Below are 12,050 nucleotides of genomic sequence, written 5' to 3'. Positions count from 1 at the left end.
CAGTTAAAATTAACTTTTTTTTTTTTAAATAAAAGATCAAAAAGGTTAATGAAGCAACATCTAAACAAAATTATGATCTTCAGTGAAACTGTTACAAAAAAATAATATTTTAATATTTTGGATCTGTGGCTTAAATTATTGGTAAGCTATGACTTTTTGAAATAAAAATCAGAAATTTTAGGCACTGCTGAAATTATATTTTTGGTAAATTTTTGGGTTGGGGATTTTTGGGGTTTTGGGTTTTTTTCAGTATTACTAGGGATGACTACACAGGTACTTATCTTTCTGTGGAAGTTGCAGCAGTTCTCAACTTTTTACAGGACAGATTTCCGTTCTGAAACTTTTAATGGCACACATCTAGCTATTTCCCTAGAGCAAATAGTTTACTTTAGGTCATTTATCCTGTATTCTAAAAAAATGTTCAAACACCAGGAAATTTGTATACTAGGAAATTCTGCCAAAACATCATAGCATAATATTTAAGGAGCAGTTTTCACCTAAAAAATGCAAGTTTGAGATATAAAAGGAAAGAGCAATCTCTTAAGCTGCTTGCAACAGGGTATAAAAAAAATGTGTCACAAGGATAAGAAGTGGCTGTTAGAAAGCAATGATCACGTGTTAAGAATATGTTAACCTATATGTAGCAGCACCATCCTTATGAATTTAGCAGATTCCAACAATAACCTCTAATTTTTTTCCATGTATACTATTTAAGTGAACTTCACCACTCACAAAAATAGCATAGAAGAATCAGCTATGATTTATTTATTAATAACTGTGTAGGAATCTAAAGATTAAAAGTGTGTGTGTATGCATAAATTTATAAAATATGTATACATACATGCCTTTTTTATATCTGTATGTATTATGATGTTTATATAAAGAGAGAAAAGCAGATGATACAGATTTAGATGTCTGTGTGCACATATAGACCTATATATGTCCATACTACTATTATCACAAAACTGTTTTTTTCAGGGGAAAAAAAAAAAAAGATATTCAAGCCAACAGTATTTCTGGAGGCTTACCTATAAAGATTCAGCATCAGTCATATTTTCCAGAGATAGCTGTTCTTCTCTGTACGTAGTTTCACTTTTACTATGGAAAGGCTGAACAGCATTTTCCTTTTCTAATGCTGTTTGATGTTACCCTTAAGACAACTGTAGTTTCAGAGGTATTTTACTGATTTAGCCACTCTCTGTGCAGCTGATATTTTCATTGCCAAATCTCTTCTTCATGTTGAATCTTTTGGAAATATTCTGGCAAAACAGTGCAAGCATTTCTGAAAATAAGTCGGGAGGAAAAAAATGTTGTTTAGCCAATGTTGAAAGTACATGGATAACAACAACAAAAATAACTGTGGAGTCTTGCTTTCCAGTGGGTTTAGTGGGCCCATATTTCAGAGCAGCACCCTTACCTTTATTGGGAAGAGAGATATGCTCTTTACTAACGCTATGAAAATCTACCAAGATTTAATTAATTTTATCCTTTTAGAACAGTATGAATTTGCAATGTAGGCTTCAAATGATGTCCATTTTCTCAAATTTAATTGAACATTAAACATTTAAATTGAACATTTAAATCTGAACTAGCCACTTTAGACTACTGTGATACTCAGTGAAGAGAAACAGGCATGTCTGGAAGACAATTCACCTTATTCTAAAATGTGCATCTAAGAAAGAGATAAGATAAATCACCATCACTGACAGAAAGAATTACTCAAACTTAGGTGTCTTACTGACCCATTAAACATAGCAAATAGTACCATCAACGTGGCAGCAGTTGAGGAGACAGGTCAGAGAAACACAGTAAAACTGGGAGCTGGGGAGAAAACATAGGAATGGGAATTCTATTAGGATTCCATTGAAACTGACAAAGGAGCTGGAGGAAGTTGTAAAGGATATTGAAATTCAAAGATTAGGAAATAGTGGCAGAGAAACAGAAGAATGAGAGATCTGACAAGCTGTTAAGGAGCTAGGGGACAAGTGGGACTTGATTTGTGAAAGCATCTAGGACAAGATACAGGAAAGAATGGACTGTTCTGCATTAGAGTAAGTAACCTGGTGAGTAAACCCAAGGAGGCAGATCGTAAGAGAAGCCAGTAAAATCAAGTAACACTGTCTGGGTAAGGAACCCAGGATTTGAATAAGGCAGGCAGGAATAGTCTGAGACCGCGGAATGGAGAAAAAAAACTAGAATAAGATCAGAAGGAGAACACATAATTAAGACAAAAAGAGTTTAAAGAGGATGGAACAAAAGGAACTAAGTTTGAGAGCACCAAGAAGAAAAGTGGTGGACAAAAGAAATGACAGCACATGAAGTGATTTGTGTGTTCTTCCACTTCCTTTGTTAACAACCAAAACTGCTAAACAGCTCACATTAGAAATGCTGTTCTAGAAGTAGCAAAGCCAAAGACTTCACAGTCAGGAAATTCTAGAACCAGATTTTCCTTGTAACTTTAATTTCATTCCATCTATGTATACATAGAGTCTTTAGCTATATGATCATGCATTATTTTTATCCCCAGATTCTTTTGCATCCCATGCACAGAACATACAACCTCTGAGAATGAATCAGAACTTTGGAGGAGAAAGGTTTGTGGTCTGTGTTGTGTATGAACCCTGCCTCTTTTGTTGTGAAAGTCAAAAGTACGAGTATAAAAGCATATAAGTTATATAACAATTTTTTAAAGTTTCATAATCAACTTGAAAAGCCAGCTCATGGTAAAGACAAATGAATTATTCTCTTCTGATTCCATAACCTAGAAATGCAGAGTCGTGTGATCTATATTCCACCCCTAGCATCAAATTACATTCCTAACAGAGCATTCTGTATGAGATAGCCAAGTCAATGGAAACCATAAGCAGCTATAAATTTGATGTCTATAGTATCTAATTTTAGGATCTGGCTATTACAGTAGTATCCATACTTCATACTTTGATATCTAGATAATACCAAGAGGACAGCACCTCAGAAAGGCCACAGCCACATTCATTTGAGAAAATACTTAAAGGTGTGAGAGCTCACAGGATAGACTAAGACACAGGAAGGTGTCTCGATTCCCCTCTTTTTGTAAGCTCAGGTACTGAGGTCAAAACTGTAAATGGGAAACTCCATTTACTTAGAAACCAGAGCCCAGAATCCTCTCCTGAGACTAGATACTTATACAACAGTACATCAAGTACTTAAGCTGTAAATTTTGATGACAATTTTATCTACATTTTCAAAAATGATCAAAATATTTTCTCTTTAAATTAGAAAGCTGCATTGAAATTCTTGCTCATCCTGACAGGTTTCAAACTCCTAACTTTCTATAGCAGCAAGCTAACCACAAGGTGGTAGGTTGCTAAGAGAAAAGGAGGAAGACTTGAAAGCGAGAGAGACTAATGGGCAAAAGCATCAAAACGCAAGATTTGTGGGATCAGAACAGAAAAATACAAAAGAAATGCTTATCCAACAGTTTTGATTCTATAGTTTTAAAAAACACATTTTTATGTTCATGATTCTAGGCTGATCATTATTATTGTTTCTTATCAAATAATGATTTAATTTAAATAAATAATTTTTGAGCATACAGACTTGTAAACTAAACTGCTCAGTTAATGTTTGAATTACAAAATTATGCTCTCACTTTTTAACCTTTTGGATTCCCCTTCATACTTAATTTTTTACTTCCCAGTGACAAATTCAAAGGAAACAGTAGAAAATGCTCTTTTCTCATGACTTTTTCTAGTGAAGCAAGATATAAGTGTGAAATTCTGCTATGTGAGGAGAGCACAGCACTCAATCCTTTCACTTCTTGCTTTACAGTACACTATCATAGAGTATCTAATGGTGGGAGGACTTGCCATCTTCTTTCAGAAGCTGTATTTTCAAATACTTGTATGTTTTATGAAAGACTTCTGCACTGTCAGTGCTTGCTTTATGTGGGTTAGGCGTATCTAGCATATCCTTCTTGGAGCTGGCTCTTAAACAAAATGTTAATTGAATCCTGTGTTCCTCACTCCTCTTGCACACAGCCAGAGGAGTCTGGGACTGGTTTGCAGAAGGGCTCATCATTTATGGGTGCAGCTGAGAACAAAGAAAGTAGTAGGAGAAAAACGCTATGTGCTCTGAAACCAGCAATTCAACACTTTTTCGCTTTTATCTCTCTCTCTGTTTTACCCCTCCATTGTAAAATAGGGCTGTTGTAAAGATAAATCCATGAATAGTTTGTGAGCCACGTACTGAATGTAGCAGTGAACAGTGCTGGGGGCTCATGAGTAATTACGTCTTCATAGGATTTGGACAGTGTAAAGCAAGCAAAGCATGGTACCATTGACTGAGGAAGGAGGAAAGAAAATACTGACTCTGCTTATTAAGCGAATACCATTCATGTTGAGGGTTGATTAGTATGTCACGTGAAAAAAGCTATCACGATCATGCAAAAACTCCATTGTAAACTCATAGGAGCTGATGGCTATATAGAAAACCTTAGCGCTGGTATTTTTCCAAGCATTTTGTGGTTGATTTATAAATCCTAATTGTAAATTCATTATATAGATTTTTTTTCTAACAGCTTTTTCTTACAAAATTAAGATCAAAATAGAACCTACATTTAAGTATCTACTGCAGTTACTGCCAAATTTGTCATGCAAGCTCTAAAACAATTTTATATGCAAGTTTTCAAGCAATTTCAAGCAATCAAATAGTGTTTTAACACTAATTGTTAACTGTAAAATATTTTCTTGATTTTACAAATACAATATGGAATGTAGAACAATTATGTCAGTACTTTACATCATGCATGAAGGCTAACCCTTCAGTCTTCTTAATGCCAATGGGACTATCCACATAACCTCACTTATGCATGTAAGTACCTGTACAATTAACATGACAGGATGTTCTTTACAAGCATACAAAAACAAATCAATGAAGTAGAATGTACTTGTTATTACCCAACCATGCTCTCATTAAGTAAATTCCATAATATCTAACAGAATATTCAAAGTAAAATTAAGAATTCAAGATCATTCAGCTAAGCATTTAACTTAGATGTGAAAACAGAGTAACTACAAATCCACAAATAGCCAAAACCAGGAATTCTGCACATGAGATGGGCTGAAAAAGGATTCCAGTACCGAGTTCATGTAACAAGCAGAGAGGAGCAACCGGAAAAATAAACCCAAACTCTTTTGGGGATACAAGGATCCCAAGCAGAAGCCAAAGGAAAAAAAGTGTAATTTTCACTTGTACGTACATTTTAATAGTAGAAATAACAAGAAATTTATTAATCCCAAGCATAAAACCAAAGCCACCTTGTCAACCTGTTCCTCACGTTATGTCCTGTCACTGGGTTCCTAGCTAATACTGCCCAGAGACCCCCTGTTGACAACATTTGAAATATTGTGGATATGGTCTATACTGGAACATAACCAAATGTTGAATTCTCATTGTTTTCACAAAGCAAAAATATTGTTTTCCAAACAGTCCTAAAGTATTAAAGTAGTTCCTAAATACATACAGGACAAAATACTAAGGAGAGCCAGGAGTTAACAATTTTACACTCAGTGTACCAAACATCCAGGTGTATGCCTAAAGGCTTGGTGGAAGTTCCACATATTTTTCTGTTTATGTATTTGGTTATATCTATTATTTAGGACTGAACGGTAGTTTATATATGCTATAATCATAATGAAGTAAAGAAGTCGGCAGCATTTATAAACAGACTAATTTCTACAGAAGGAGTGAGAAATAACTTATCAGGGCATTAGAAGATCGTTGGATCACAGAGCTTTCAAGCACAGCACTGCCATTTTTGCAGCATTTGACCACCTCTTGCCATAGCATTCAAAATTCATATAGGTAAATGAAAGGTTCTTAGATGGAAAAAGAGAAAGGAAAGTCTCAGACTCTAAAACTACCTTAAACATTTTCATATCTCAAAAGGTGGCATTTTCATTAATAATAAAATGGTATCTCCCTGCTTTAGTTATTTAAAATGTGAACACATTTTAGCATATTCCTTCAACAAGACCAGGAGCTACTGATGACTAGATGTGCTGTTTCAGTAGCAATGAGTGAAGAACATGGAATAAATGGAGTATAAAAACCCAAGAGCAGTAAGAATAAACCAGATCTATATTATCACAGAATGAGGAAGTGATGAGGAAGTTCATTCTAGCAAGTCAACTCTTATGGACAAATCAAGTGGTGCCATTAAAATTCAGTAAGCTTCTGTCAGTATGCAGATCTCTGAAGATTCTCAGATCAGTGACACACCAAATATAAAATCTATAGAATGAGATTATATTTGTACTAGTTTTTAACCTCTTCTATTCAGTTCAGAAACCTTGAAGAGGTAATTTTATGTTACCCGTCTTTACAGCGTATCTCAAGAACATTTTGTATTGAATCCTACAATAAGCATCTCCTGGTTGTTCAGAATAACTTGCAATGTTCACGAAAACTTTGGCATCAATTTTTCTTCAAACACATACCCTAAGTCATTCATCAGTTATTCCACATTTGTTTAAATGAGGTAGCTCCTATGAAATGAGCTATGCTAACTGAGAAAACAATGAAGAGTTTCAAGTAGAGAATATATGCTTTAGGTGTCAATGAACAAGCTTAACATGCTCAAAGTTATACACATATGTAGGTTTATTTCTAGCCATATTAATCCAAACAAACGCACAGTGCTGTCTCTTTATCTAATAAAATATTTAACACCATATGCTTTACCTTCAATATGAAGAACGCAAATCATTCTTTTCTTTTCTGTTTAGAAACACAACCATACATTTCTTTCCATAGAGAAAGTAATAAATGACAAGGAAAATGAAAATGAAATTATTTTAACCATGGGGAGGCAGGCGCAAACAGAGTTAAACCAATGAAGCGTTTTATCCTCAGGATTATCTGTATCACAGTATTTCTGAAAGCTCTATGTTAGCTACGCTTTCTTGTTTTAACGATTTTAATTTGAGCTTGGGCTGGGCCGGGGGAGGAGGGCGGGGACTGAGAAAGAAAAGCAATTCAACATTGACAGAAGTTTCATACGAGACACAAGCACCTGGACGTGTCTTGGTTGTTCTGACATCTTCTCAGGCGTCACTCGGTTGATGACTCAAAAAGCAAACTGTTCTTTTTCCCTGAGGTAGGCTATGACACGATTTGTCCCCGATTTCCAGGAAAGCGGACGTTTTCACTTTTGAGCTCTCACTTGCCATCCCCACGCTCGGAACAACATCACCTCCCGCTAGCATTTTAATGAACTTCTGAGAAAGTTGGGCGCCGACGATCCCCAGCGCGGAGCGCCGGCTCTCAGAGGCGCCGGGGCCGGGGCCGGCCCCGCCGGCGGGGGCAGGGGCAGGGGCAGCGGCAGGGGCAGGGGCAGGGGCAGGGGCAGCGGCAGGACGGGGGCAGGGGCAGCGGCAGGGGCAGAGCAGGAGCGGGGCAGCATCCCCTGCCCGCGGCACCCCGACCCTGAGGCTGGCCGCTCTCTGCCGGGAGCCCCGGGCAGCCCCCGCTGCGCCCTTCCCGCGCAGCGAGGCCCCCCCGCCCCCACACCCCGCCGTTCCAAGCGGAGGAGCCTTCCCGCCCTCAGGCCCCACCACAGCGCCCGCACGCTCGCCCACCTGCGGCCCCCCCCCCCAACCCCCGCGGCCCCCCGGCCCGCCGACGCCGCGCAGGTTGCGCCGCAGCCGCCGCGCTTCCCTACCTGCGGCCGCCTCCGTCACCTGTTGCCCGGCTGCCTCCATCCGCGCAGCCCCCCGGCGCCTCCTCCCGCTCCGGCGGCGCCAGGGGCTTCTCGGGCTCCCGGGCCACCTCCATCCCGCCGGGCGCCGCCTCCGCCTCCTCCTCCTCCTCCTCCTCCTCCAGGGACTCCACGTAGAAGACGGTGCGGGGCGGCGGCGGCGGCCCCGGCCCGTGGCCGGGCCCCGGCCCGTGCCCCCCGGCCGGCCGGCCGCCGGCGGGCAGCAGCGTCCCGTTGGGCGGGCCGGCCGTGGTGGCCGCCGAGGAGGAGGCGGAGGAGGCGGATTTCTTCCAGAAGGCGCTGTTGCCTCTCTCCTGGCTCTTCAGCAGGCGGCTCTGGCTGGGCCCCCAGTGCTCGAAGCTGCTGTCGGGCGGCAGGCAGCCGCCCCCCGCCGGGCCGCCCGCCGGCGAGGGGTGGCTGAACAGTTTCCAGCGGAGGCGCAGGATGTGCTTCACGTCGAAGTCTTTCCTGCCGGAGCCGGACATGGTGCCGCGGCGGGCGGGGGACGGCCGCGGGCTGAGGCGGGACTCACGGCGGCCAGGCAGGGCCGGGCGGCGGCGGCGGCGGCGCGGGGCGGCCCCGCTCCCGGCAGCGGCGGCGGCGGCGGTTCCTCCGGGCAGCGCTGCGCCTGTAGGGCGAGGGGTGGCAGCCGCCAGGAGGAGAGAGATGCGCGCACACGGCAGCGCAGGGAGAGAGGGAGGGAGGGTGGATGGGGAGAGGCACAGAGCCGAGAGGCGGTAGAGACTCCGAGCAGGGAAGGGAGAAGGAGAGAGGGGGGGAGATGGCCAGAGCTGACGAGAATTGCACGGCGATCGGTGGAAAGGGGAGGAGAGAGAGGCAGAAATGAGAGACACCTCTCAGGGGAGACAGGCACTTGCGAGGGAAGCGCGGGTGAGGGAGGCTGCGAAGACGCGCTAATCTGATTAACGGGGAACCCAGCGGAGCTACAGCCCGGAGAAGACCGGCGGCGGCGGCAGCAGCCACCGTGGGAGGCAGCTGGCTCTTCCTCAGTCTCTTAGAGCTCCGTGACCGAGTGCAGCCAGAGAGGGAAAAGTCACCTGGAAGCCTCTCTCCGCCTCCCGCCTTCCCGTCCCATTCCTCAGGGGAGTCCCATGCCTGCAGTTATCTGGGATGGCAAAACCCGAGAGCTGGCACAGAGAGGAAGCGGGGCTCCTTTATATACACTGTACGTAGGAGAAAAAAAAAAAAAAAAAAAACACGCCCGTGAGGCTGTCAAGGTCCTCAGTGTTCAATTTTCTATCTATCTCAGCGCCTCTCACCAAGCCGCCCCCTCCCCTGCATGTGACGCAGATGTGCTCTGGGGCCGTCAGTGCGAAGAGACAAAACGAGATGCTTCTGTCCTCCTCGTGCAAGTAAGTCGCAGGTCACGACCTGTCCCTCATAGCCTCCTCCTCCCCTCCCGCCAGTGCAGGTCTCCTCACCTTGGTGTTTTGGTCCTGAGGCCACTATGTAATACTGGGAGCAAAATAAAGCCAAACAACAAATTCAGCAGCAGCAGTGAACACAAGAGCGTGAATCGTAGGAGTACAGCCTTAATAGACCGCATGCAGACTGGGTGAGGTTACAGGTTAACGATTTATTCTGCAGGCTCCATTCATTAGCCTGTTGGCCGAGTGTTGCTGTACCAGTAGGAAACATTGGATGGAGGGACAGCGTGTCAAACAGAAATAGCACTACACATCTGCTTCTTACCTTTTATATCTCCTCTTAATGCAGTCTGACAGTGCTAAACCCAAGGGAGGTTCCTTCACGACAGAGAGATCTGCTTAGGAACATCTGCCCACTTGGGAGGGGTGTCACAAAGTACACTCTGCATCTGGGACATAATTACAAAATTAAGGGCTTCATGATGAAATGTAGGAAAGGGATATGGGGGCAAAACTGCATATCATCACCTGCCACCTCATAAATCCCCACACATGAAAAGTTGCCAGTAATAAGATGATATACAGAATGCCTGCAATCCACCTGTACCTTAGAAAGTAGTATTTTAGAAGAAGATTTATCCCTAGGAAAATGATGAAAAAGATTGTATTTTCCTGCACGTACTCTTTGCATTGGCCAGCTTTACCCATGCACTCGTGAGCTATCAAAAGTTTGTTATACTAACTCTTTGTGAATTCAAGAAATGAAGGAATTCTTTCCCTCAAGCTGTGATGTTTTAACTCCTCATTCATAAAACACTATAGCTTGAAAATCCCTCCAGAGAAACAGAAAAGTCAAACATTAATTAACAATTTTATTACTGTTTTATTTACTTTATCACTGAAGTATATTACTGTTTTATTTAGTTTACCACTGAAGTAGTGTTTCTGGGTACAAACCAATATTAGGGTTTGTGTTTAATGTTGATAAAGTTCTGGATTTAAAAGGACAAGAAATTCAGGACACAAAGTCCTACTTTCAAAGGAAGAAAAATTGCCACTGTGCATTTTAAATATTGATTTATGCCACAACAGCTGGGCTGCAAAATCTCTGGTGCCTCAATTTTGCTCTCAGTATTCAGTGATAAAAAAAGACAAAAAACATTCTAAAGCAAACAGAAGAGACAGTTCATTTTTATCCAGGAACTGATCTGAGTGAATATGTGCTGCTTGGGAGAGCAGCAGGAAGAAAAGCCTAAAAAATCTTCATCTAGAATAGGACAGATGAAACTTCCATCATTTCAGAGACTTTAGAAGTGCATCTCTTATGACAATATATGTGAAACCATCCATAGCGAAACCTGGTTACTTAATGTCTAGTTACAAGCTCTAAAAGATGTGGCTATGTACATATAAAATAGGTTTAATCAATGAATACATACGTAGACAGTATTCTATCTGTTCTGTATTTTATACCTCTCAGCTGATTAGGAAAATTCAGAAATATTCTGATCTGAGGAGAATTACCTAATTTCCTTGCCATATTATAAATCTTAAGACATTTTAAAATCTGCATTAATAATTTAGTTGATCATTTGATGTGAACAGTTGATAGGTTAGATTTTCTAGCTTTACTTCTGGTACATAGATAAATATAAATGACAACACATTCCAACAAAATTGTTTTTCTAAATTTACTTCGGAGGTCACTCAATGAATATATTACAATATCATCCAAGAAAGTGATTCAGGTTTTTTAACACCTTTCCAGTGCCAACTAGCAAGCAATTATAAGGAAAAAAAGTAAAAAATATTTTAGGTTATTTGTTATTCATACTTTTTTATTTCAGTTATGTCAATAGTCTTGGATTTTTTTTTTAATAATTAAAATCTCAATTCCTCAATATATCATGTATAGGCTTTGATATGCTTTTTATCATTACCTGATTCTTTCATATTTTAGTACATAAACAGTTTTTGCAAGTAAGAGATGCATTCATTTGGTATGTATACGTGATTTTTTGTGTATGAAGATGTATGAACACTTCTCTGTCATAACATGAAAACTCTCTTAATTTTCTCAGTTCATATCACATTTACAATTATTTTGTCAATGTACAGTAAACAAAAGCTACCCCTAAAAAAGCTACACTGAAGAAGTAGCCATTGTCACTACATATAGTTAATGAATGAATTGGTTTCCCGAGCTTGAAGCAAAAGGATGAAACAGTTTGGTTTACTTAGGTTTTCATAGTTTCTTATCTTCATGTTTCCCTGTGAACACTTTTGACATGTGCCAGTGAGCCAAAGAACATATTCTAGATTATCACATGACAAGATGAACACAAAATGTCTTCTGAGTTTCAGTTGAAACTTCTGGTACATAAAAGGATTAACTTAATTCTACAGGTTGTCTAGACTTCTCCATCTGGGAGAAGAAAAAATGTTTCTCTACTGGAGTTCTTAGGGACCTTGCTCATAGGAATTACAACAAAATATTTAATTTATTGGTCAAATTTGTCTTAGTCTACTCATATGGGGTTGACATAAATGTATGAACAGAATTGTGAAAATACACGTGTTTCTAAGTCGTTGAAGGGAAACATTTTGATGCCTAACAGCCTTCCATCTGTACCTTACACATTCCATGAAGTGTAGCCAAGATAATAATAAGCACGGGTAATCTGTCCCCTGTCTGTTGGTCGCACACTGGAACATAGTGTATCACACTGTATTTTTGTTTATTAAACAGCATGTTTCTGAACTTCCTCACCTGTTGTAGTTTCCCCAGATTAGTCATAACCACTCAAATCTTTTAATAACTTCACAGACCTTGCTTGAAAGTGCTCATGGCTCTTTTTTCTTTATCTATTAGTTAGGCAAACAGATGAAAGTGGTTAATCTCCATGTCCCTGTTATGAGTCAGA

General features: G+C 41.0%; 1 protein-coding gene across 1 annotated transcript in view; it reads right to left on the bottom strand.

Moving 5' to 3' along the window:
• KLHL1 (kelch like family member 1) overlaps nucleotides 1–9,064 on the bottom strand; it is a 242,966-nt gene extending 233,902 nt beyond the window's left edge. Inside the window, exon 1 of the mRNA XM_069802592.1 lies at nucleotides 7,703–9,064. Coding sequence (XP_069658693.1) covers nucleotides 7,703–8,223 — 521 coding nt within the window. The 5' untranslated portion in view covers nucleotides 8,224–9,064. The remainder of the gene's footprint in view (nucleotides 1–7,702) is intronic.
• Between the last annotated feature and the right edge of the window lie 2,986 nt (nucleotides 9,065–12,050).

This window comes from Haliaeetus albicilla, chromosome 15 (assembly GCF_947461875.1).
Source record: "Haliaeetus albicilla chromosome 15, bHalAlb1.1, whole genome shotgun sequence".
Lineage (NCBI taxonomy): Eukaryota > Metazoa > Chordata > Aves > Accipitriformes > Accipitridae > Haliaeetus > Haliaeetus albicilla.
This window is presented reverse-complemented; position numbering and strand designations above follow the sequence as displayed.